The following is a 27,652-nucleotide window of genomic DNA, read 5'->3' as shown; positions in this document are numbered from 1 at the left end:
TCCTCCACCTCCTCCATGACCTAGCGCATGTTTTGTGTAAACATGCGCCGGGTCATAAAGGGAGGAGGAGGACTGTGTGGAGAGACAGCACCCCGGACTGTGTAGCCGCCACCGCCCTGTCAGGATAGGTTAATTACTGCAGCTTCACACAAGGGCCCCGGGGCGCAGAGAAAAAAAAAGGTAATGTGGGGTGGGATGTATCAGTCAGAGGCCCCCCGATTTAGTTTGCCCCAGGGCCCCTTAAATTGGCCCTGCATCTTAGTTCTATCTGCACATAAAAAGTCACCCCACTGTGTTTTTAACACTAGCAGTTAGGAGTGCTGTAGTTTACTACCAGTCACCAGATTAGTGAAGATGTTGAAAATTAGAAACAGAACATGCACACACCTTTAGTCCATGGAAACAGAAGTTTTGCTCCTAGCGCCCAAATAAAAAACAAGTACCTTGGAAGAAGCTGCAGATAATACACAATATGGAAAATTGCATCACTGTGCAATAAGACACACAATCCATTGGAGAATAAGTCAATACTAGTCTTCATTTTTTTTGTAGTCTTTTCTTTCCTTTCTTATGTATGTGAAAGGATTTCCAAATTAATAAAGTGAAGATGGCCCCATGTAGATAGGCGACTGTACAGTCCACACTTGTTAGTATAGTGGCATAATCCCCTGTTAGAGCAGTCATGGACTTCAGCTTGAGGCCTAAAGCCTGTTTTCCATGAGCATCTGAACTGCATGCTTGTTGTAAGGCAGTCCAGCCTCCTGGGCCATGAGTGCCATTCAGCTGCACTTTCAATTTCATGCAGCCAAAAAGCAGCGTTTGTAACACCACACGTCAGTGACACTGCGTTACTCCGTAACAAAAAAGGCAACATGTCACGTCTGAGCATGACCACACTCGGATGTAAATCTATAGGAGGGGTCTACCTTTCCTGTGACGACCACTAGACAAGCACGCAGTCAGCGCAGGGCAGCAGCTGAAAGGCGGCAAATTCACCACCTTCAGCCTCCAGAGGTAAAGGGGCCCAAAGCTTGGTTCACACAGAAGGTTGTGAAGGACTGTAATTACTAGCGTCTCAAACCTCCTACTGGTCAGACTTCTGCACAAGCAGTCGAAAGCATTTTCGCATAGGTTTACACCATGTTCTGATCAAGAGGATCACTTATGTTTATAGATGATGGCAGTTGGTGTTTTTTTTTTCTCTTGTCTACCCCTTACAAGCTTATTGTGGATCAAACATGAACAAATTGCAAGGTGAATATCAATCACTTCTTGATATAGCTTCTATGATTTTACTTTTCACTTTGCAATGTATCGATTTACTTCTTTCCGCAGTACTATTTTTCAGGATGCTCCTTGGACTACTGTTGCTTAGATGGTGTCACCACAGACAACCCCCAATATTTTATGGTTTATTGGGGCCTTTCATTTTACTTCCGTTTGCTGAATCGGTTGTATCAAAATTTCCTCTGTAGTTAGTTTTTCCCATGATTAGTGCCCTTTGTTTGCAGCAGATCACCCACTGCATAGTGTTGTGGAAAAGCAGCCCGTATCAAGCACCACACGGCTCTGTAAATAGTTCCTGAATCTATATCATGGATTTTTTTCCTGTAATATATATTGTTTAAACAGTTGCTGGCCTTTGGATTCAAGGTTCCCCTCAAAGCCAAATGACACAAATCTGACACAAAAATGACACAAAAATGACAAAATCTGATAGCCGCTGTTCAGCGGCATCCCCCCAGCCCCTCCGATCGCCGGAGGACGGGATCTCTTGGAGGGCTTCCCCCGTCGCCATGGCGACAGGCGGGATGACGTCAGACGTCGTGACGTCAAAGGGGACTCCGATCCACCCCACAGCGCTGCCTGGCACTAATTGGCCAGGCAGCGCACGGAGTCTGGGGGGGGGGGGGGGGGCGCTGCACGACGAATTCCGGCGGATCGGCGGGTAGCGGCGGCGATCGCATTGCACACGCAGCTAGCAAAGTGCTAGCTGCGTGTAGCAAAAAAAAATTATGCAAATCGGCCCAGCGGGACCTGAGCGGTGGCTTCCGGCGGCATAGCCCGTGCTCAGCACGGGCTTACCGCCAGGGAGGTTAAGCAGTGCTTGGCATATTATTCCTAAGAAATGAAGTACAAAGTTTGCCTTCCATAGAAATCAAAGTAGATCTTGAGAACGCTTTATCTGAGTAAAAATTTGTGAACAAGGGCTAACTGAACATAGGCAGGTCTGTTCATAATTACTCATGGCAATAACCACTTTTCTTTTGCAGTCATGCCATACATCATGTGCTCAATTTAAAAATGTCCAGTTACAAATAAAGGTAACCCACGGTGAGAGGGATATGGAGGCTGCCATATGGATTTCCTCTTAAATAATACAATTTTCCTGGCAGTCCTCCAGATCCTGTGTCTCATACTTTTTAGCCATAGACCCTAAACAAGTTATGTAGATCAGGTACGCCGATTCAGGTTTTGCTGTTTTAGCCATATGCTTGTTCCAGGGTTTTGATTCAGAAGATCAACAGGCAACTGGCATTGTTTACAAGGAAATAAATATGGCAGCCTCCATCTACCCCTTACCTTATATTCCCTTTAATTATCAAAAGTGTCTGACTGGGAAACTGCCCATTTTGAACTTTTTTTCCCCCAGTTATACTAGTTTTATTTTAACAGATTTTAAAATTGCCAGCTCGTGCTACCTGAACATGCATTGATAACAGTCAGAAGTTCCTCAAGAGATGGCTGAAAAAATGCATTGCTATTTGAAATGTTACTACCAGTACTCTGACTGGCCACAGCACAACTTTACTCATGTCACTAGTGAAATTATCACTGTCCCTTACCCAACTGAGGAGGATTATTCCAAGTTCCCGTCCTGATTGGAAGTGCATACATCTCCAAAAGAGGGATAGAGACTACTACAAATACAACATTTCTTCGTAGGGTTGGTAATGGTTACCTTATAAATTTTTAGCACACTAATGGCATTGCAACGGAAGTGCAAGATCCAATGCAAAATGGACAGCACCGTCGGACTTCCATGACAATGGGAAGTATTAGTCTAAGTCAATAAGCATCGCAGGAATTTTAAACATGTTGGCAGCAGCACGCATGTGCGGAACGATGGGAATACCACGGGGGAATCCCAGTGATGTACTTCCTGTCCAACAGGGAACTATGCATATGACCCTGTTGGCGCACTCTGCCGCAGGGTCATATGACTGACATTTTCAGTATTGCAATGTGATGTGATGGGGGCAAGGCATCACAACACAAAAGCACAGGGCAGGTGTAAAACCGGCCTTGAGGAAATTGTCACAGTGATACTTTCATACACCAATGCAATGTGAATAGCTGAAAGTTTAATATATTGTCATGTTGGTCTTTGGTGTACATGCAAACACCAATTTAAAGAATATTCACCATTTATACATTAAAATGGCAGCAAGAATGCAGGGCAGGCAAGCATAGTGATCATTAAAGTATAACACCTTACCAGTAAAGCCGAGAATGTTTGGCCACAGATGGGACTATAAAGAGAATCTGTAGGTGGTGCACAGATCAACACCACCCAGTTAAGTTCACCTCTCCTGTATTCCACTCCGGAAAAGTCCTTCAGATATTATCTTGGATTAAGTTTCCATGTTCTGTTCTCTAAATAGACACACACAACAAGAGCATACAGCTAATGTTTTCTCAGTTCTCTCTGCAACTCTCAGATACAACAAAACACTGCATAAAGTAATATAATGAGTCATCTAATGCCTTACTCTGGACCTGCATGCTCAGTGGGAACATATGTTCTTTATCTAACATCCACAACTCTGCAGCACAATTTATCAACAACTTCATAGATAATACATATCAAGACACTAAATACCTGACAGCTCAAATCCAAAAGGAGTTTAGTAGGGCATGTAAAGCCCAATCTACACAATACGATTCTTTGTACGATTCGATTACGATTCTATTTACGATCCGATTAAATCAGACATGTCAGATCGGGATTTGATTCGATTCAATTCGAATTGCCATTGTAAAACAATGGCATATCGAATCCCGACCGGACATGTCGGATTTAATCGGATCGTAAATAGAATCGTAATCGAATCGTACAAAGAATCGTATCGGGTAGATTGAGCTTAAGGTATAGGCAACGACACAGATTCACATAGCCGATGTCCACAGGATTTAGCTGCTGAAAGATAGGTTTGGGTGCGAGCTCAGATATAACACTGCTGATGTCCAGAGAATTTAGCCACCACAGCTGCTATTTCTGTTGTAGTAGTTTAGTTTGTGTGATGGACTTCAGCTATTAAAGAACAGAAGTGGCAGATGTGAAGACTGCAGACCTACATAGCTTCAAAATGGTGTAAAGGGTAAAGACGACGGAAGGCACATAAGCTATCAGTTAGGGTTTGACTTAGTTTAGGAGAGTAAAGGTGAGTATACACATTTAAATTTGATTGGCCAATTTTACCAACTTCATGTTGTATGAGGGCCAACAGATTATGAGTACTATGAACAGATTGTGTATGTATTGTGTATGTGATATATGAAGCTCTCACACACCTTGTTTAATGGACATTCATCTGCAGATCAGACAATCATTTGCAGATCCATCCTGGTGGATCTGATCTGCAGATGAATGTCCGTTAAACATGGTGTGTATGACATCTGCAGATAGACTATGAATGCAATTTGCAGGAACTGATCTTTTGCATGTGTGCAGCATCTTGCAAAGATTTTTACCTGATAGGGAGTTCAGCTCAATAGAATAGACTGTGTAGGTATGGCTCTCATACTACAAGGAAGGGGGTAAAATTGGTCTGTGATATTTCCTTCTCCAAAGACTTTTATCACAAGTATGTACTTAGCCTAAAAGCAGCGGAGTAAGTTGGTCATTTTCTTACCTGGCCTACCAGCACACTTTCCCTGATGACTCCATGTCAGTATACTTATGGGCAAATCCCGCCTCCCTTTGCCCCAATAGGACATCCCAAGATGTTAAATAGACCTGCCCCAGGCCATGACTGCATTCTTTTTCTTGTCCTTGCCTCCAGCAGAGGATCCCTTGACGTTCTACAGTTCCTTACCTCCACCTTTTTTGTGGGTACCGGCAGGTTTTTTGAGCTTTTTCCTGCCAGAGTTAATGCTTCAGGTTGCTAAATGCTCCTAAGAGTCATGAAACCTCCCTCTAGCACTCTCCGGAGGTATGTTACTTTAAATAGGTCTCTCGCCACGCTCTACACTTAAATAGTGTTGTGGTGTTTCTCTGCAGCTGATTTTTTGCTGTGGAGCCATTTACCTTGTTTCCTGTGCTTGCTTGTGTTGGTACTCATACGCATTCTCAGTGAAAAATATCTCGGCAGAGAGTGAAGCCATAAACGGCTTACCCTGCTCCTGCAGAAACTCTGAGCCTGTGGTAATTACTATTCACCACCCCCTCAGAGCTGTTTTTTTTTTTTTTTTTTTTTTTTTTAAATACACTAATTTGTGCGGAACCCAACAAACTCCAGATGCCCAAATCAGGCACACAGCACTGATTCCAAAACTATCTTCACTGAGCAGATATCAGCTGGTTTGCCTCGGACTTTTAACCACTGCATAAGTCTTGTCATAGCTGTCTGCAGCCGAGACGATCACTATTACTGTAATATGATCCTGTGATCAAGTCTGGTCAGGAAAAACGACATGGCACAGAGCCATAAGGATTCCCGAGCCTGATCATCTATCCTAATTTTTTTTACAAACTTGCACATCGGTCGAAACAGCAGGTAGATTTGCCTATGTCAATGAACCTGAACAGGGCCAGGATATGGTTCCCCTGCACCAGAAGCTGATAGGCTCAACTAAGCTTCTCTAGAGCCATCACACAGGCAAAAGGTATCCATTACCTTTTATCCATACATCTAGCGAAAATGGGCAGATTCAGCCAGGAGACAAATCTCTCTCTAACTGAATATGATTAGAGAGAAATCTGTCGGCTGAAATAGATCTGGAATCGGCCTTGTAATGCCTCATCTGCCACCTCGCTGGGCCCAACGCTGTCCCCCTAATGTGCTCCGTCCTTCATCCATACACACGCCCCACATGGTTGCTGACGTACACGTGGGCCTTTGTGACATCACACAAGTGCACACATTATTCCGGCAACCATGTGGGGCACATGTACGGACAGAAGACTACGCCCGGAGCAAGCGGAGGCCATGGACAGGTAATGTATAGTGCACTGGGGGGGCACATTGCACAATAAGTGGGATATCACAGGGGGTTCTGTCATGTCCGTTGCTCGTTCTGATATCACACACAGTTACCGCCGTGCACCCAATTAAGCAAGTCGGCCCTACATCTTGCAGCATGTCCAAACGATTCATGCGACTAATTTCGGCCTGAAATCGGTTGCATACTTGATCGGGCATGCACTTGGCAGCACCAATTTTCATCCGATAATAATAGAGTCGGATGATCGATCCGCCACCAAGTCATCTGATGTGTGGCCCCCTCGGGACTAAGAGGTGCTCTCTGGCAGCCCCAATCCCCCCCATATATAGATGGATGACCCCAGGAAAGAAAAATAAAGTAGCCATGAGCCTTGACATAAAATAATTAAAGCCAGGTTCCCCAGATGAAAAAAAAAAAAAAAAAAAATAAGTAGCTATGTGTCCCAGACTGCAAAATTGTATTAGGTAGCAATTATGTGCCTAGATATTAGTAATCGGTAGACGTGCGCCCCCAGATATCAATATTAGGTAGTCGTCTCCATCAGGGCTGTGGAGTCGGTACAAAAATCTTCCGACTCCAACTCAGACTCCTCAGTTTATGAAACCACGACTCCGACTCCAACTCCGACTCAGGGTGCCCAAAATGGCCCCGACTCCGACTCCACAGCCCTGGTCTCCATAAATGTCAAAGTTAGGAAGCCATGTGAAGCTTCACAGCTTAGGAAAGCATAGAAGGTATCAGATTGTAATATTAGGTAGTCATGCTTGGCCTCCTGATGTCTGCCCTTCAACACCACCTCACCGTTTCCTGCAGCATGTGCAAATTGATGCCACTTTACAGCAGGTTACACAAGTACAGATACTGCGGAGATCAATGGAGACCGAGGACATCGGGCAGGAGGAATGCACTGGCGTGAAAAGAGAGTTGGACCTCCTAGCATACACCACTGTCTTCTCTGTACTGAGGGGGCAGATATGAGCCCGGGTAAGGTATGTCTCCTGTTACCTCTTCTCTTTACTGTACCCAGAGTATGAAGCCTGCATCACCTCTACCTAGACCTGGCCATAATGCTGAAGATAATTGAACAAATAGATTACTTTTATTAAAATTCAAAAGACATAATAAATGTCCAAAAGTAAATACTTACCGGTACCCAAGGAGAGAGAAGCCTTTCTATCCCCCAGACACTTCCCATACTGTCCTCAGCAGTTGCCTGGGACCCCCCTTAACATCCTCTCCCGCCACAGGCACGCATGCGCAGAACAGCCACACTGGTGCCTGAAGAGGAGCGCTGCCCCGATGTTCCTACCAATAAGCCCTTCTCTGTAAACTTCTGGACTGCCTCAAACAGCAACAGGGTACAGGAGTATGGTGTGGGTTTCCCTCTTCTGTTTTTGTACACAAAAGGTTCACCTCGGGTACACATTCACATAAAAATAAATAAAAATAATAATAATAATAATAATAATAATAATAATAAATATAAAAAGCAAGTTATTGGGTGTATCACAATAACAGGAAGAGAGAACATAAAGTAAATTTCACTCTCACACTGATAGTATTTTTGAATAAAAAAAGTAAGCAAAAAAACTATTTTTTTCAAAACATAATCACTGGAATAAAATATTGAAACGTCACTTAGGCCTCGTTCACATCAGGGCCATTTCTGTGCGCTTTTCACAGTGCATTGCAAGGTATTGATTTTTCCATGTAATTGACTGTGAACCTGAGCTGCTTTACAAAAACGTGGTGTGTCATGCATTTCTATGCGTTGAGCTGTAAAGCGCACATAATTGCAATGGTAATGGGTGCACCTTTTTTAGCGCATAGAAGTGAATGCGTTTTTAACCAGAAAGTGAAGGATAAAAAAAAAAAAAAAAAAAATCCAAATGAAAAACAAATCTGCTACAATAAGCAAAACATGCTGAAAACCCCCCAATCACACAAAAAAGAAAAAAAAGTTTAAAAAGACCCCAAGGTGGGATTTAATTATGTTAGTGGGGCACAGAGGCTGGTTGTGCACACTAACACCAGCCTCTGTTGCCCCATGGTGTGCCTCCAGGACCCCCCTGCGTGCCGCTATTCCCTCCGCAGTGCTAGCGACACAGCGTGTCGCCAGCACAATGTTTACCTATGCCGTGTCTGTTAGCGCCGCTTCCCCGCCTCCTCTGTATTGGCGCTACCCGCCCGTGTCCCTTCTCTCCCACTGATTGGAGGGAAGGGACGCGGGCGGGTAGCTCCGATACAGAGGAGGCGGGGGAGCGGCGCTGACTGACACTGCATAGGTAAACATTGTGCTGGCGACACGCTGTGTGTCGCTAGCACTGCAGAGGGAATAGCGGCACGCAGGGGGGTCCTGGAGGCACACCATGGGGCAACAGGGGCTGGTGTTAGTGTGCACAACCAGCCTCTGTGCCCCACTAACATAATTAAATCCCACCTTGGGTTCTCTTTAAGTGCATGTAAACACATGGGTCAGTTAAAAAAAAAACAACCCACACAGACAGAACTAAGGCCTAGCTCACACTACAAATCGCAAGCACATTTGTGAAGTGATTACTGCTGTATTTTGTGCCATTTGCGTTTTTTTGCAAGTGACTTTTGTATGCATTTTTGTTTTGCGATTTTGTGTGTGCAGACAAACAGGTAGTACACTCTTTGACCTGGCACTGAATGTCTTTTAAAGGGACTCCGAGCTGTAAATATAATCAAAATCTGAACTTACCTGGGGCTGTCTCCAGCCCACCGTAGGTCGGGAGGTCCCTCGGCGTCCTTCTGGCTCTTCTCCCAGGCCTTAGCTCAGAAATGGCACCCGGCGACATTGGGCCCGACACTCGTCCTCTGGCTCTTCTCCCAGGCCTTAGCTCAGAAATGGCACCTGGCGACACTGGGCCCGACACTTGTCCTCATCTTCCTGAAAGATGACGTCAGTCGTCACTACGCCGGCCGTGTCATCACGGCGGCCGGTGTGACAGTACTGCACATGCGGGGTTTAATCGCGCATGCGCCGCACTGTCACGCCGGCCGCCGTGGTGACGACTGACGTAATCTTTCAGGAAGAAGGCGCCCGACACTCGGGCCCAGTGTCGCCGGGAGCCATTTCTGAGCTAAGGCCTGGGAGAAGCTCCAGAAGGTCGCCAAGGGACCTCCCGACCTACGGTGTCCTGGAGAAAGCCCCAGGTAAGTTCAGATTTTGATTATATTTACAGCTCGGAGTCCCTTTAACTACTTGAGGACCTAGCCTTTACCCCCCCCCCCCTTAAGGACCAGCGCTGTTTTTTCAGATCTGTGCTGGGTAGGCTCTACAGCCCCCAGCACAGATCAAATGACAGGCAGAGCGACCAGATCGCCCCCCTTTTTTTCCCACTAGGGGGATGATGTGCTGGTGGGGTCTGATCGCTCCTGCATGCTGTGGGTGGCAGGGGGGGGGGGGCACCTCAAAGCCCCCCTCCACCGCAAGATTCCCCCTCTCCCTCTTCTCCCTCCCTGCCCGAGAGATCGGAGGCTGCACAGGAATGGCTCTGTCCTGTGCAGCCTCTAACAGGCTCCCCGCTATCATGTGACAGTGATCCCCGGCCGCTGATTGGCCGGGGATCGCTGATCTACTACAACGCTGCTACTGTAGCAGCGTTGGAAAAATGTAAACAAGCGGATTATTTCCGCTTGTGTTTACATTTAGCCTGCGAGCTGCGATCGGCAGCCCGCAGGCTATTCACAGAGCCCCCCGCCGTGAAATGACAGGAAACAGCCGCTCGCGCGAGCGGCTGTTTCCTGATTAATTAGCCTGCAGCCGGCGACGCAGATCTGCGTCGCTGGTCCTGCAGCTACCACTTTGCCGACGCGCGTTATGAGTGCGCGGTCGGCAAGTGGTTAAAAGTAAATTTGCCTGAAAAATGCTCACAAAATTTGCTGTTCAAAGCAATTTTAGATTTTTCCTATGTTTTGCATTGAAACAATCACACAGAAAATGGTGCAGGACAGGCATTTACAACTGTAAAAAAGGTCATCGCTCATGTGACAACACTCACATAGGATTTCATTACACAAGCGCCTTTAAAAACACTAGCTATTAAAAAAAATCTCAAAACGCTCATAGTGTGAACCAGCCCTAAGGGGGTACTTAATTTAGCATACCCTGTTATCCTTGAATGCTTTCCTTTTGCAGCTGGGTTCGCATGACATAGCGTGAAAAAGTAGTGTTTTGTGTATGGTGCGTTTGCGATTTTCTATTGCATTTTTGGTACGTTTTTCATGCATTTTAATGCATTTGCGGTTCACTAATGTAAAACGCATATGCATTTTGCATGCAATTTTTTATTTATGCAAATCACTAGGAAAACAGGAAGCGGAAACACATCAGAGATCTTTCATTTTTAATTAAAAAACACATAAAAAAAAAAAAACCAGCATGAAAAACGTAATGCATATGCGTTACCATAGACTTTCATTATGTGCATTTTGGCAGCCAGACTGCATATTATGCAACACTACCAGCATTTGCAAAATGCATACTGCACAAACAGTGAAACGCAGCTTCTTCTGTGTCCCATAGACTAACATTGCTGCATAAAATGCAGCGTTTCCTTCTACACTAGCATTTTTGCTAAGTGTGCACCCAGCCTAAAGTGTCCATTAACAGTACAATCAGATGCAATCTTTAAAACACTTTTTTTTTTGTTTTTTTGTTTTAACATTCGAAAGTAATCGGGAGGTAATTTGCAATTTTTCCCATTAATAAGACGAGTAGAGCATTTTATCTCTGCTAATACGAATATAGAATCCAACTTGCCGAACGATGGAATTTTCAGTTCCAATCAACCAAAGAATCGTTTCACAGCGATTCTTACCAAACACTGCACAGTTTTCTGTACAATTTGATCGTAAATATTGCATCGAAAGAGCGCATCTGATGAAAATATTGTAATTGTAATGGGCACCTTTATTACCGAGGGGGAAGAATAAAACTACATTGTTACATTATAGAGCAATAACTGAACCTGTATGACATTAACCGGTGGCAAAGTGGGTATTATAGCAACAGTAGCAATTATTCCCTTCCCATTTTAATTGCACTGTGCCAGTTTCTTTACATATGTTGCACGTCTGAGAATTATAAACACTATAATCAGGTCACCCCAACTTCACAAATATTTAGCTTAGTAAATAAACACATTATATACATAAATAAGTGATTGTCATACAAAGCGATTCGAGTGGCTTGAGTCTGATTTCTTCCTGTCTCCCTAGAACCACCTGTAGCTGATTACACAACACAGGGAGAAAGAGAGAGGGAACCAAATACATGATAAACACTGCTTATCTATAAACACTGTACTGTCCGACCCTCGGAGTTGCGTCTGTTTGATGTCTGTTTACATGATCAGAGTGTTTAGATCATGAGTGTGTTGTGTAACAAGAAGGCCTATCCAGCCCAGCGTTTCCGCAGTGATCGGCGCTCTCCCATCACACAGAGGATACTCACTGCTCCTCTAGCACCTCTAACTCCTCGGCCATCACAGGACCTGTAGCCGCCTGTAGTCCTGGCATAACACAGCTCGCAGAACAGCTGACCGACCTGGGAATAGAGGTAAAACCTAACAGCACGGGGCGGGGACAGAATGTTCACTCGACAGGAGGGTGGGGACAAGCCGAGCAGTATAATAACAATGGGCGGGACATAAGGGGTGGCTTTGCGCAGGAGACGCCCACCTGCAAACAATCACGCTCTTATATTCCAGGAATGAATGAGTAGGAATGGCTGACCATAGCCTGACATGGGAGGGGAATAGAAGTTACACAAGTTTCTGAGGGAGGAAACGCTGTCATTACTCCCATTTACATCATACAAGGCCTGCTGTGTCATTCTGAATGTGTTCATATTGAAAGTGCTTCAGGAAGCCCTTCACAAAGCAAATGCAGCTCGCTAAACCTGAATTATTTGCACTTAATATATTCATTTTAGATCAAATACATGGCGTGGAATTTGAATAGTGTTTTCTGATACTTATAAAGTACACCTGAACTGAGAGAGACATGGGGCTTGCTTTACAAAACGGTTCACCAATGCAATTAGCGCTATTGCGGACCGCAACGCGTACAAAAATACGCATATCTACGCGTGCGGAATGCGGCAACGCGTACTTTTGTACGTGTTGCGGTCCGCAATAGCGCTAATTGCATTGGTGAATGCGTCCAATAATACGCATGGCGGCCGGCGACTGGTGAGTCGTCAAAAACGAAACTAAGTGACAGCGGGGGACCGGAGGATTCCAGAGCGGCGCCGAGGGCACAGGACTGCTGCAGGGGGCTGGCAATAGCCCCAGGTAAGTGAAGCTCTTTACCCCCCCCCCCCCCCCCCGTTCAGTTAAGGTTCCCTTTAAGACTTTAGACGTGCTAAGTAGGTTTTAGCACCTCTTAGTAAATCAAGCCCATGGAGAGCAAAGGCTGCAGTTGCCTGTGTCAGTCCTGATCTCTTTGGTTGCAGTAGTGCCTGAATCACTCACCTGAAACAAGCATGTGGCTAATCCAGTCAGACTTAATTCTTATGCTGGGAATACACGGGTGCGCCGGATCGACTCCCGCCACGTCCCCACTCGTCCGCGCGGATCGATTACCGCTCGTCCCCGCCGGCGCTCCTTATAAGCTGCTCCTTATAAGGGGATCGAGCGGGCGAGGGTCGAGCAGCGTGATCAGACCTGCTGAATATTATCAGCTGGTCGATACACGGTACAGAAACGTACCGTGTATCCCCAGTATTAGGGCTGGAACCCAACAGACTGTTTTTTTGAGCATTTAGGGAGGTTTTCAAAAGGCTAGCGATTTCCCCAAACGCTCAGCTTATGGCAATGGATGGGCCAAATTCCACTGGAGTAATTCCAATTACCAAAATCGCAAACGCAGGACATGCAGCATTTTTGATCATTTTGCGTTAGCGTTTCTGCAATGTAAAGTATATAAACACTGGCGTAATTGCTCATGAATCGCTATACAGAACGATTTGCTAGCATTTTTAAGTTACTGAACACTGGAAAAAAAAATTAAAATTCATTGAAAGGACCAATCCGAATTAAAAAAGCTAATCGCAAATCGCTACATAATCACTGGAAAAAACCTTACACTTTTTAAAATCGTTACCAAAATCACCAGAAAGCGCTCATGAAATCGCTTACAAAACGCTCATTAAAAACTAGCGATTCCGATTAGCAATATCGCTTTTGTAGTGGGTTCTAGGCCTAAAACAAATTGATCTGCAAACTTGTCCAGGGTCTATGGCTAAAGGTGGCCATACATCAAGCGATTTGGTGGCTGATGGACCAAGAGACAAATACCGCAGGCCAATTCCTAATCGATTGCAACATAAAAACCTTTGGGAATCAGCCTCGTGACGCCATCTCCCCCCAAAAGCTTCATGTGTCCCCCGGTGGCGGTGTATTATCCATTTCAGCCGCCCAGACGTGAAGCTCACGTCCGGGCGGCTGCTCTGATGCGCTCCCGCGCCCGTGTCCCCGCGGTGTCCCCCGGTAGCCCTGGGATCAGTGAAAGGGAACATGTCCCGATCACCGATCCCTGTTCCCCGCAGAAAAACTGAAGCGCTCACCCGTGAGGCTTCAGTTCTTCTGCCCGGAAGAATTTTCGCATCCCCCTTGTACTTCCGCTTAGCGAGAAGTACAAGGAGGGAAACCAAAAATGAAGGTGGCCATCTTGTGGCCAAATAGTAAAACTACATCTACACTTTTTTTACATTACAATTTACACATATAGCAACATTAAAAATTGACTGTTTATGTTTTGCACCAAAATATTCCCCAAATAAATTTTTTAAAGGGAACCAGAGAGGATGAAGTATACATACCTGGGGCTTCCTCCAGCCCCATACGCACGGATCGCTCCCACGCTGCCGTCCTCCGCTGCCTGGATCCGCCGATACCGGATCCCGTCATTACCGCCAGTCGACCAGCGGACGCGGCCAATACTCCGCATCACAGGGTGCTCTCTCCATACAGTTACGCATGTGGCTGCCTACTGCGCAGCCGCATGCGTACGGGTATGGCGGGAGCCCCTGTGATGCGGACAATTGGCCGCGTCCACCGGAAGTGACGGGCCCGGTACCGGCGGATCCAGGAAGCGGAGGATGGCGGCGCGGGAGCAATCCAGGCTTATGGGGCTGGAAGAAGCCCCAGGTATGTATAAAATCTTTTTCTATTTTAGCTAGCCATTCGTCTCTGGTTCCCTTTAATGGAAAAAAAAAATTACAATTAAAAAAAAAAAAAAAAAAAATAGTTACCTAAGGGTCTGAACTTTTTAAATATGCATTTGAAGAGGGTATACTACAAACATTTTTTAAATTATAAGCTTGTAAATAGTGATGGGCGCAAAACAGAAACAATGATAAGTAGTGATAAAGTTATTAGCGAATCAATGGGAGGTGAAAATTGCTCCGATGCATAAGGTGAAAAATCCCCGAGGGCTGAAATGGTTAAGATACTTTACCTGCCTGCTGTACTTCTGCATTTGCGCCTCATGTGGCTGCTGTGGGGAACATGTGCTATATGGCAGTAGTCATCTGGAACCCAAAAAAAGTATGGCAGACATCGGCGGGTGGCATGACAGGTAAGGTATTTTAATGCACAGGCACTGGTGGGTACATATAACTTTTGGGAGGTTCCTATAAGGCTCCCGATGCATGTCACATGACGAGCAACAGATTTATGGAAGAGGAGATGGCGCTGGAGCAGGTATGTGTACTCAACTGCGCTGCTGTGCATATTATATTGGCCACACTTACTACTGGGGGTGGGAGCAATATAATAGTGGCATCAATTGTGATGGGGAGAGAAATGGTCACACCACATTTGTTGGGGATGGAGGAGGTTATGATGGCCACACTTTTTGAGGTGATTAGCCTCACTTGCTATTGGGGGGGTTATCGATATGTTTAGTCCAATGCATTAGGCCCCTTTCCTACTTGTCTTCTGCATCATGTGCAGCAGACAGTATAATGTCCGCTTTGATGGTCTGCAGTGATCCAGCTTGAGCCCGTCCCCTATAGGCTATAAGGGGGAACACATCTGCCTGGCCCGGGATTATCGCGGACTGCACAGAAGTGCTGTCCGCTTACTGACAAAGACTCCATGGATCCATTGCAGCGTGACAAGTATGAACAGCTCCTATCTATAACATAGGAGCCTTTCACTCTCCGCTTAGCAATGAGCGAAGAACAGACAAAAAAAGTCAGTTCTCCACTCAAGTGGGAACAGAGCTCAACTCTGCATATTCCGATGAGGGGAGAGAGGTATTAGGTTTGCCTTTGCTCAAAAAATCTAATTTAGATTAGAATGCTTTCTTTTTTTTGCATTGAACTCTATGGGCACACATCTGATTTTTAAAAAATAAACAGCAAAGCCCCAGAAAGTACTACTCTCCCCAAAATAATTATGAAGGTCAGGTCAAGAGAACATGCCCTAAGTGAAACAATTTTAAAGTGTACCAGAGACTAAGTAAATGAAAGAATTGATACTTACCTGGGGTTTCCTCCCGCCCATAAACACGTGTGAGTCCCTCGCCGTCCTCCCATGGTCTGCCGTTCAGCTGCGATCAGCCCCAGTAACTGGCTCAGTCGGGTCCAGTCTGGGTCTTCTGCGCATGCCCAGACCGCCCACACATGCGCAATAGACCCAGACTGATGCGACTGAGCAAGTAACCGGGGCTGATTGCAGCTGAACGGCAGACCGCGGGAGGGCGGCGTTGGACTCACACATGTTTATGGGGCAGTAGGAAGCCCTGGGTAAGTATCAATTCTTTCATTTACTTAGTCTCTGGTACACTTTGTAAACCTGCATAGATTTTTTAAGGTTCAAGAATTAATACTGGGTTGGTATTGTGGCAGTTGTTTGCTCGGTACTTGTGTATTATCCCGTCTAGCAGAACGGGCTCAGCAGTTAGACAGGCTGGAAAAGTGTGCCCTGTGCGTCTTGAGAAGCTGATTCACCGCAGATCAGCTGCCCCGTTCCACACAGCTTTCCTCACTGCGCTGTCTTGGCTTTTCCGTCAGCGATCAGACCGCAGAACAATAGAGAGCAATAATGAAAGAGGCATGAAGCCTTCCAGCCTGGAGGAGGGGAATTACAAGTGATTCTAGCGGCATACCAACTCTGCCTAATCACATTACAGGGAAGAGGACTTGCTGAGCACCAGCACAAGGTGATCCACCTCACACCCCCTGCTATGTACAGCGCTGTGCCCTGCAGCAATCTGCCCGCTATCATACAGCTTGTCTATAAAAGGGTCTCGCCCCTAATCACAGCCCACCAGGGGAGAGCTTACCTAAGCGGGGATCAGCGGCTGCTGTCTATGGAGCGGAGGTCACTGCATTCAGTATGCTGTACAGCCCGTCTACTCACATCTTACACAGACAAGTGCTGTGACTTCGGGACGGGCTACAACACTGGGCAGTGAAGAAAGCTGAATGGAACGGAGCAGCTGATCTGTGGTGAATCAGCTGCTCAAGAAGCACAGTGCACACTTTTCCAGCCTGTCTAACTGCCGAGCCCGTTCTGCTAGATGGGATAATACACAAGTACAGTTTGCTCTTTATGGCAATGTTTCCACTGTAGCCTTGTGTTTTCACATCAGGAAACTTCCATGTGATTTTACTGAAAATAAAAAAAAACCCTGCATAGTATTTTACATGTTTCTATGCAAATATCCGCGTGTGATTCTTCACAATGGCCCTAATTTACATGTTCTGCCTAGCAACAATATGACAAGTTCCTTTTTCCAGTAAGAAAATGGTGGCGAAAATTAACATTTTATTGTGATTTTTCACATTATATATGAAAAATCGGATATGAAATGTTTTTTCCACACATACAAAAGCATGCAAAAATTCCCATGACATGGAAACTAGCCTATTCACAAGCATTGGTTTTCATACAAATGCAAATTTTCATTGTGTAAAATCATGGAAAATCGCTCAAATAGAAACCTAGCATGCCTTTGTCCACAAAAATCTTCTTTCCCTTGGCTGGAAAAGTCACTTTGAAAATTAGAGAGAAAAAACACAGTGGGGTAGTGCCTACAGTGCAAAAGGGCCAAACTCCACCGCCCAGCAAATGCCACACCCTGGATCAAACCAACAGCAAAATAGAGCCAGGCTGCCTACTGACCAGCGGTGATGATCAAAGCAAGACAAATATGCAAATTCTGGTTCAACAGGCCAGAGACAGAAATTTGAATGTGCTAATAAGATCTGGGAACTACCGTATTTATACGAGTACTGTATTTGTTGATCTTTATAAACACGCTTCTACTTGCTGAAACACTCCTGACACAAACGTACACAAAAAGTGCATGTTGTGAAGTTTCTGTTTGCACTAACATAGGTGATTGTGGAACAAAATGCCAGCAACGACATATTTTCCAATTTATTTTATTTTACTAGTGCTGTGGAAGAGGTAAGTGTAGATGTAAGAAGATGTTCTCCAGTGAGTCCTTTCTCAATCAGCCTCTTATACTTTCAAGTTGCTAGGATTCTATTACAAAAGCATCTGTGCAAGTGCAAACAGAAACTTCTCAACTTTACCTTTACGTACGTTTGTGGCAGCAGTGTTCCAATACGGTGAAGTATGTTTATAAAGCTTGGCAAATACTTCTGCAAATGCACTGCAGTACCCTGAAGCACTTTCCTCTCAGGTCACTTCAGACAATACTGTTCACGCTAATGGCATATGAGGTAAGACAAGAAATGAGTAACACTGTAGGTCTCATTCTCACAGGAGGGTAAAGTTCATTCCCATGGGAGGTTCAAATACGAGCTTGTCAGGCTGTTCACCCTCCCTGCTGCCAACCACAAGCGCTCTATAGCTATAATTACCGTATTTTTCAGACTATAAGATGCTCCTGACCATAAGACGCAGCTAGGTTTAGAGGACAAAAACCAGGGGGAAAATATATACTAAACCTGGTGCATCCATGATGGAGCATCTTGTGGATTTTGCCCCCTTTGTACCTCATGTCCCCTTGTGTCTTCCTGTGTCCTTCTCTGCCCCCCCCCCCCCCCCCTTGTGTCTTCCTGTGCCACCTATGTGTCCGCCTCTGTGCTCTTCTATGCCCGTTTGTGTCCTTTGTTTGTCCCCCTGTGTCCTCCGGCGCTCACTGGCTGCAAAGGGCTATTCAGCACACATTGTGCTCACTACAGCTACAACAGGTGCTAAAAACTAAATAAATCTCACTATTTCAGTAGCAGAGGACACAAAAAGTCATTTTTCAGCAGCAGAGGGGAGACGTCAGCCAGCAAATCAGCTCTGTTCTCATAGCATAAGGTAAGCGTGCCCCCCTCCCAGACTTATTTATGTGGATGATGTGATCGGGAGGGAGAGAGTGGAATTCAATAAATATTTCTCTTGAGTTTTCTCTCAGGAGATATTTCCCAACTACAGTATATCTACAAAATACTTTTTCAGCACCTAAAAAAGTGAAAAATAATTAAAAAGAATGTAAGGAAATAAATATCAACCTTCAGGCTCTTTGCACACTATGCACAATACTTTGCGATATGATTCAGTAAAATTGCAGCAAAACTGAAAACTTACATTGTGTGTAACTGTTACCTTACGATCATATAGTACGGCATACAGTACAATTAAATGATACAACACCACTGTATCATGTGTTTACGCCACTGTGACCTTCACTTCAACACCAGGGGCACATACTGTATCTCGCCACATACACATACCTCGCCACATACACATACCTTGCCGTTCAGAGCAGTGCACGTGAGCGCTCGGGACACACACACAACCCCCCATGGCATAGTGATCGGTGAATGGGAATTCCCAAAGCTGGTCAGAGTCCCCAGATGAGATGCCAATGGTCATTCATAAAATGAAAGTAAGACACACAGTTTTACATTACTTCCTGTGTACTGTTCAGTGTTAATTATGTTTGCTCGGTGCACAGGATAGTGTGGAGACATCTAGTGGCCAAAAAAACGAAAACACACCTACATATGTTAAAGCGGAACCTGAACCCAGAACCTCCTTTCTGATCTAAAAGATAAACAACAGCATAATAACCTTTAACGAAAAACATTTGTTACAGCTGATACAAATCCTGCAAAAAATCTTTAGTGTATCTGCTTTCTGCTTTCATGGAAGCCGACATATTAACATCGTGTTTACCAATTAGCTCTCTATCGTGGCAGGCAGCTGACACAGCTGAGGGATCAATTTACAACTTGTGCTTAGTAACAGAAAAAGGGGGAATTAGGCTAAACTCTCTAAATACATACAGGATTACTTTCTATATGTTTGTACTGTTCAGGTCCACTTTAAATTAAATTTAAAAAAAAAAACATTTGAACCCCTTATTTCCCCCTCCGGTATAGTTACCAATATAAAATATTTGTTTAAAAAAAAATCATAAATAGTAACCTTAGGGACTATAAAAAATTTTATATAAATTTTTTATTAGCAGAGTGAAAAATACAATATACAGAAAGAAGAATTGTAAGTAGAACATAACAGCTTGCTCAATTAAGGGACTCAACGTTTTTAATATGCATGTCATCCGTGTATATCACTATTATTTTTGCTAATTAGGGCTTGTAATTATTGATATAGTATATAGAAATGGAAACAGAAAAAAATACACCTTTATTTCCAAATAAAACATTGTTGCCATACATTGTACTAGGAACATAATTTAAATGTTACCACCCAAAGAAAGCCTAATTTGTGGTAAAACAAAAAAAAAACCCAATATATGGATGATTTTGGTCTGATAAGTAGCGATAAAATTATTGGCGAATGACTGGGAGAAGCATGATATGTGAAAATTGCTGAGAGTAAATAACCTGTGGTGGGGAAGTGGTGAAAGTATGCCCCACTGCCACTGAAAACACTAACATTACCCTTTAAACGCACTGCATGCAGTGTGCTATCCTGATAGAACCAACCACGCTGCACTGATTTGCAAACAATGTGCTAGCCCCTTGGAAATATGATTGCATCTCGTTGTGATGCAATGATATTGTGAGTTGGAACGGGATCACATTGTATATAGGGGGCAGATTCACAAAGCTTTTTTTTTTTTTTAAATTTCTTACCTTACTTGTTAACTCCCAGTTTATCTCTCCTTAAATGACTTAACTTATGATTTATCTCTCCTTATCTAACAGAACTCATGATTTATCTTTCAGTGGGCTTGATTCACAAAGCACTACCGTGCTATGCGTTTAGCACGCAATGTGACGCGCGTAAAGACGTACCTGCGTGCACTAACGAAGGTGTTCGCGCGTGATTGCGCGCACTTTGTCACATTAGCGTGCGCACGTAAATCTTTACACGTGTGAACCTTCACGCACGTCACATTGCGTGCTAAACGCATAGCACGGTTTAGTGAGTCAACCCCAATATCTGCTTATCTCATGAATTAACTCATGCATTAACTCTCCTTATAGTTAAAGTGAAAAATAAGTAAGCCTTGTGTATCAGCCCCATAGTGTGCAAGGAGCCTTAAGCAAACCTGACACGTGCAGTGTTACCAAACACTTCCATTTGGCTTCATGTAATTGCAACCGAATGGCACTTGTGGCTGGCCATTCAGCCATCTGTGGAAAAGAGCCCTAAGTCTGAAAGAACGCCATAGTTTTTGCTTGCTGGGGTTTGAAAAGAAAATTGATTGACATGGTAATCGCATATCGCTTGTAAGGAAATTATGAAGAAAAGTTAAAGTGAACCTGAACTCGGAACTTCCTCTCTGCTCTAAAAGATACGAAACAGCATAATAACCTTAAAGCGAACCCGAGGTGGGTTTGAAGATTGTTATCTGCATACAGAGGCTGTATCTGCCTATACAGCCCAGCCTCTGTTACTATCCCAAACCCCCCTAAGGTCCCCCTGCACTCTGCAATCCCTCATAAATCACAGCCACGCTGCTGACAAACAGCTTGTCAGAGCTGGCTGTGTTTATCTCTATAGTGTCAGTCTGCTGCTCTCCCCGCCTCCTGCAGAACTCCAGTCCCCGCCTGCATCCCTTCCCTCCCTGCTGATTGGAGGGAAGGGACGGGGGCAGGGACCGGAGCTCTGCAGGAGGCGGGGGAGAAGCTGAGACTGACATTACAGATGTAAACACAGCCTCACAGCAAGGCTGTGATTTATGAGGGATTGCAGAGTGCAGGGGGACCTTAGTGGGGTTTGGGATAGCAACAGAGGCTGGGCTGTATAGGCAGATCCAGCCTCTGTATGCAGATAACATTCTTTAAACCCACTTCGGGTTCTCTTTAAAAGAGAGTCTGAAACCTCGTAAAATGTCACTTTTTATTTAACAATTCCCTTCTACACTATCACCACAGCTAAAAACCCCCCAAATCCCCGGGGCAATATTGGGGGAGCGCTTCCTTGTAGAGGCAGAACTTAGCACTGTAGCTCTGCCTCTACTAGCGTCAATCCCCGCTGATCGCCGCCTTTCCCCGCCCCTCTCAGTCTTCTTTCACAGAAAGGGGCGGGGAGAGGCGGCAATCAGCGGGGATTGACACTAATGGAGGCAGAGCTACAGCGGTAATCTCTGCCTCCCCGGGCAGCAAAATCCACAACTTTGAAAGTCAACGATTTTTGCCCCGTTATTTTGGGGTTTAGATACAGCGATCTGCCACGAGGATGCAGCGTTTTAGCCAGGCTGATAGTGTAGAAGGGAATTGTTAAATAAAAAGTGACATTTTACGAGGCTTCAGAGTCTCTTTAAAGAGAAACATTTCTTTGTTACAGCTGATACAAATCCTAAAATAAATCTGCAGTTTGTCTACTTCCTGCTTTCACGGAAGCAGACATATTGTTAATATCCTGTGTTTACCAAATAGATCTCTGTCGTGGCAGGCAGCTGACACAGCTGAAGGATCAACTTGCACTTAGTCATAGATAAGGGGGAATTAGGCCGGTGTCGATTCGGATGATCTACGCTAAAAATAGCCTTCAGGGATTTCCGAGTTAAAAAAAAGATAGAGAGCCTAGAGTTTGTAAACCAGAAGGGGGATTACCAAATGAGGCAGCATATCAGAAATAGCAGTTTGTGAACTGTTAATGGGCTGATGCGGTGAACCCGAGGTGAGAGTAATATGGAGGCTGCCATATTGCTTTCCTTTTAGGCTACTTACACACCAAGACGTTGCGTTTTAGGGGACGTTATGGTCGCATAACGTGCCCCTAACGCAACGCATGGTGGTGTTGAAGTTGGACGTCAGATTGAGCTGCGTTATGCAGCTCTCAAAGCAGCAGCTCCAGGTTAGTGATAGGAAGTCCAGATCTTTTTAAGGATTCGGATCATTTGAATTAGATCATTGAAAAGATCCGAATCTTTGAAGCGAATCATTTGAATCATTTTACTAGGGAAGCAGACTGGGTGAAATGACTAGCAGGACAGGACTTTCCCTGCACTGTACATTCTGTATGTTCCTGTTTCTTGGAGACAGACATCCACTGTGAACCGAATCTTTCATTGTGCTGATCCGGATGATTCGACTCACAAAAAAGATTCGGATCAAATGAACGATTCGTTCATGATCCGGACAACACTACAGTCCTACCTCGAGTCTCTGCAGTGCAGTGAATATTAATTAGCCATGTGGCTGGCTGCGGAGGAGGAGGAGGAGGAGGAGGAGGAGGAGGAGGAGGAGGAGGAGGAGGAGGAGGAGGAGGAGGAGGAGGAGGAGGAGGAGGAGGAGGAGGAGGAGGAGGAGGAGGAGGAGGAGGAGGAGGAGGAGGAGAGACCTCCTCCTCCAACATTACAGAGCATGTGCAAACAGTCTAACGTGGCGTTGCCCAGTATAACATACAGCATGCAGCACTTTGTTTAAATGTGGTGCGTTACTATGTAACGCAACGTGTGCACTGTGAATGAGCACATTGATTTTACAGTGCTGTGAGTTAGGCTGTGTTACTGGCTGCTGTAATGTGGGACTTTAACGTCCCACTGTGAAACCAGCCTTAAACAATACCACTTGCCTGGCAGCCCTGCTGATATATTTGGCTGCAGTAGTGTGTGAATCACACCAGAAACAAGCATGTGGCTAATCTTGTCAGATCTGAGAATAATTTCAGAAACAACTGATCTGCATATGCTTGTTTGGGGTCTATGGCTGATAGTATTAGAGGCAGAGGATCAGCAGGGCTGCCAGGCAACTGGTATTGCTTAAAACGAAATAAATATGACAGGTTCCATATCACTCTCTCCTCGGGTTCACTTTCAAGTGTGCTGTGAGTATACAAATGGAACCTTTTCAACAACCCAACATGGTAACTATGGGGCAGCACGAACTATGGATGTGCAAGGCGAATGTTATCTGCATGAGTAAATGCAGGCCTATCATGCTAGCATGGAGCTACTTACTGTCCGCATGGAGCTACTTACTGTCCACATGGACCAGGGGCCTTCGAATGGGTGTCAAAAATCATTCTATGGTAAGCTAACACTATTGTAAATCTAGCTCTGGAAAAGACAGATGGGGACTGCAACCGTGTTCACAAGGGTTCAACTCAAACAATGGCTACAACTTGCATAGGAGTACTGACACTGGACTTGCACTAAGTAGCAGAGGGTTGCCTTCTCCAATGAGTCATGTTTTGAGTTCAGTTCCCCAGACCTTAAAGGGTACCTGTAACGAGAGGGATATGGAGGCTGCCATATTTAGTTTCTTTTAAATAATACCAGTTGCCTGGCTATCCTGCTGATCCTCTGCCTCTAATACTTTTAGCCATAGACCCTGAACAAGCATTCAGCATATCAGGTGTTTCTGAAATTATTGTCAGATCTGACAAGATTAGCTGCATGTTTGTTTCTGGTATTATTCAGACACTACTACAGCCAAATAGATCTGCAGAGCTACCAGGCAACTGGTATTGTTTAAAGAGACACTGTAAAACCAAAAACGTTCCCTGGGGGGTACTCACCTCGGGAGGGGGAAGCCTCCGGATCCTAATGAGGCTTCTCCCGTCCTCCTCTGTCCCACGGGGGTCTCGCTGCAGCCCTCCGAACAGCCGGCCCGACAGACCCAACAGCCTGCTCAATATTTACCTTTCCAGGCTCCAGCGGGGGTGCTGTTGCAGCTCTTCTGACGGAGATAGGCGGAAATAGCCGATCTCCGTCGGGTCTGCTCTACTGCGCAGGCGACTTGCGCCTGCGCAGTACAGCGGCCTGACAGAGATCAGTTATTTCCGCCTATCTCCGTGGGAAGGAGCGGATACTGCGCCTGCGCTGGAGCCAAGAGGTAAATATTTACGGCGCCGCCGAGGAGGATGGGGGAAGCCTCAATAGGATCCGGAGGCTTCCCCCACCCGAGGTGAGTACCCCCTAGGGGAGTTTTTTTCGTTACAGATTTTCTTTAAAAGGAAATAAATATGGCAGTCTCCATATCCCTCTTTTTAGCTGTCCTTTAACCCAAATTGTGCATATTTCGGACCAGTCCGATTGACATTTTTGGGGACTGGGTTCACCATCTTGAACTCATCAGCAAATGTCAGACACACTCCAGTCAGTATAGCCTCAGATACTTCTAACCAACATCCAGCACCCTATTGAGTCAGTTCTACAGCGTTTGGTTGTGGTGCCAATTATTATGGATAGAGGAAACAGGAAGGTAAATGGTTCCCCATACTACAAACGTAGTATGCAAAGTGTCCTTTAATTTTTCAAATATACATGTCACATACAATGATGTGTGCAAGCATTACAACATACTGGCTAGAAAGACAGTAGGCAGTGGGCAACAAATGAGAACCCAAGGGTGCACCTTGCGGCACTTTTGATGAGGCTGTGTCACCTGGCACCAGCACTTCTTGGTATTTGAAAGACTGCTGCAGCTACGTCATTACAGCTGCCTGTGCTGGTGCCCTCCTGTGAAGGAGAGAACCAGAAATTAATACAGTGCTTTAAAGGACAACTGAAGTGAGCGTGATATGGAGGCTGCCGTATTTATTTCCTTTTAACCAATACCAGTTGCCTGGCAGCCCAACTGACCTATTTGGATGCAACAGTGTCTGAATCACACACCTGAAACAAGCATGCAGCTAATCCAGGCAGATTTGTCAAAAATGTCAGAAACGCCTGATCTGCTGCATGCTTGTTCAGGGTCTATGGCCAAAAGTATTAGAGGGAGAGGATCAGCAGGACAGCCAGGCAACTGGTATTGCTTAAAAGGAAATAAATATGGCAGCCTCCATATCCCTGTCACTTCAGTTGTCCTTTAAGTCTGGTTTTTACTCATATTAAACATATTACACCGTCCCTTATTAAAAAGCCTAATAAGTGCTGAAGGGTTTGTATTGTAGATGCCCTTTATGAGGGATGTACTTTTGTTGACACATGGGAAACCTGGAAGGCAGTGAGGAAACTATTTGCACTGCCATATCATGTTTCCACAATGGCTTCTTGGAATGGGAACAAAGAGGGATATCTAAAATAGGCAATCTCTGGTCCTTTAAAAAGAATTGGTGGAACACTTTTCAGTAACTTAGGGCGCTCTATGGGGTTCCCAAACATCACTTCCTCTACTATGCCCAACTGAAATCCTTTGTACATGCTCAAATAGTAGATGTTAGGTCAATAATGGAGCTAGACCTATTTGATAGGTTTCTTGAACTTTAGGGGGGGATCAAAATCCCTAGCAGATATACTCCAAGACCTTCTTAATGTAGAACGTTTGGCCAAATTAAATATGGATAAATGGATCAAAGATAAAGACACACCAGACATAAGTGACTCCATTATTGAAGCAAAAAACCTGGTACGATCTCTTGTCTTAAGTGAAAACTGGAGAATCACCTTATAAACGGATACATAGGGCCAGATACGCCTTCAATATAAAGTACAAGACCCCCGTTGCTTACTACACCCCGAATTGCCCTAAATGCCAACCCCCGAATGCAGATATGTTCCATTGTGAGGTAATTAAAGACTTTTTGGAAAAAGTTCAGCGCTACATACACCAGGTTTGTAACATTTCAGTTGCGCTAACCCCTCAGTTGTGTCTTTTCAATAGTGTGCCTAGTGTACCTGTCCCCCCTGGTGCCTTGGGAATCGCCTTCAGAACTGACACATCTAATACTTATTACAGCAAGAAAAGTCATCTATAATAAATGGATATACTCAAGTGCACCCACTGTTTCACCTGTTTAATTAAGACAATCTGGAAACCAAGCTCCACAAAAAATGGTCTACCAAAAAAATTCTTCCCAATCTGGGAACGTTTTATTGTAGCAACTTACACAAATCAGGAAATTCTAAATTTGATGGACCCTTATAAATATACATCCTGGTATGCAGTCACAGATTTGCAAGGCACCCTAGGGAGACTTAAGATCTGTTAATCATTTCATTGACAAGGTCTACTGGTATGGTAGTCTGAGCGGGAATAACTGTTATATGTCAAGTTTTCTTATGTACATATATTGCTATTTTGTATTTCTGCAGGGCAGGGCAGAGCAGGTTTTTTTCAGGCTGGGTTTTGGCAGAGAGCAGGGGGTTACAAAGTAAGTAAAAACATAACTTCTTACTGCAATAGCCCTAGTGGTGATAAGATGTACCTGGAATGTTGTTTACAGCATTATGATTATACACATTGGGCTTGATTCACAAAGCGGTGCTAACTGTTAGCACGCCTGTGAAAACCCCCTTAGCACGTCTAAACAAGCTTTTCGCGCGCAAAAAAATGAACACATATTTTGTCAGAACTAAAATATACCAGTTGCTGTCAGTTATATATCAGCAGCTGTCAGTTACAACTGAATGTGCAAGGTAATGTCCATGTTTCCCTATGGCTCAAGTGGGCGATATTGCAGTTTAACAGTGTGCTGACCAGGAAGCTGTTGTGGGGTAATGGCCATTTTCAAAATGGAGGACGGAGAATTCCAATGATCACAGTGGACAAATGGGACGCAGGAGAGGAGAAAGAGATTGAGGAGTGGCGTACACAGGAGGTAAGTATGACCTGTGTATGGTTATTTTGACTTTTTATTTTCAGTTCAGGTTCTCTTTAAGCTTTCAGGCATCAATCAGTAACCCATTTAATCTGATTATCCCTGAACAAAGTTCTACTTCAACCTACAGGAAGCAGGTAAAAAAAAAACAAAAAAACTGCCGTCTTTGAATTTCACCTCAAATATTTGTATAGTATCAAAGATTATGTTGTGTTGTTGCAATATAAATTTTACCTATAACAATATACCTTTACATTAAATACTACTAATATTAATGTATGGACCACGACTATACATATATATATTATTCACCAATGTTAGTATTATTTCTGCTTCCATATACCTTTCCCAAATTATCCCAGGTATGTGCTTTGCCCAGTATAATTAGGAAGAGCTACAGATCTCCTGCCATCAGCATGCGACCAAAGGCATTGACGAGGCACTATGTAGTACAG

At 44.7% G+C, this 27,652-nt stretch overlaps 1 protein-coding gene across 4 annotated transcripts in view; it reads right to left on the bottom strand.

The window, feature by feature from the left end:
• ABHD4 (abhydrolase domain containing 4, N-acyl phospholipase B) overlaps positions 1 to 27,578 on the bottom strand; it is a 111,902-nt gene extending 84,324 nt beyond the window's left edge. The window contains exon 1 of one of the 4 annotated variants that reach the window (XM_068241864.1): positions 27,541 to 27,578. Coding sequence is in view for 1 of the 4 variants with exons in the window: in XM_068241845.1 (XP_068097946.1) it covers positions 11,711 to 11,775 (65 nt within the window). In the remaining 3 variants the exon portion in view is untranslated. Of the gene's footprint in view, positions 1 to 3,499; positions 3,625 to 11,710; positions 11,843 to 27,540 lie in introns of those variants that run through there. The other 3 variants (XM_068241845.1, XM_068241873.1, XM_068241854.1) reach the window with 3 other exon arrangements.
• Positions 27,579 to 27,652: the final 74 nt, after the last annotated feature.

This window comes from Hyperolius riggenbachi, chromosome 1, assembly GCF_040937935.1.
Source record: "Hyperolius riggenbachi isolate aHypRig1 chromosome 1, aHypRig1.pri, whole genome shotgun sequence".
NCBI lineage: Eukaryota > Metazoa > Chordata > Amphibia > Anura > Hyperoliidae > Hyperolius > Hyperolius riggenbachi.
Note: the sequence above shows the minus strand (reverse complement) of the source record. Positions and strands in the feature narration are given on the sequence as shown.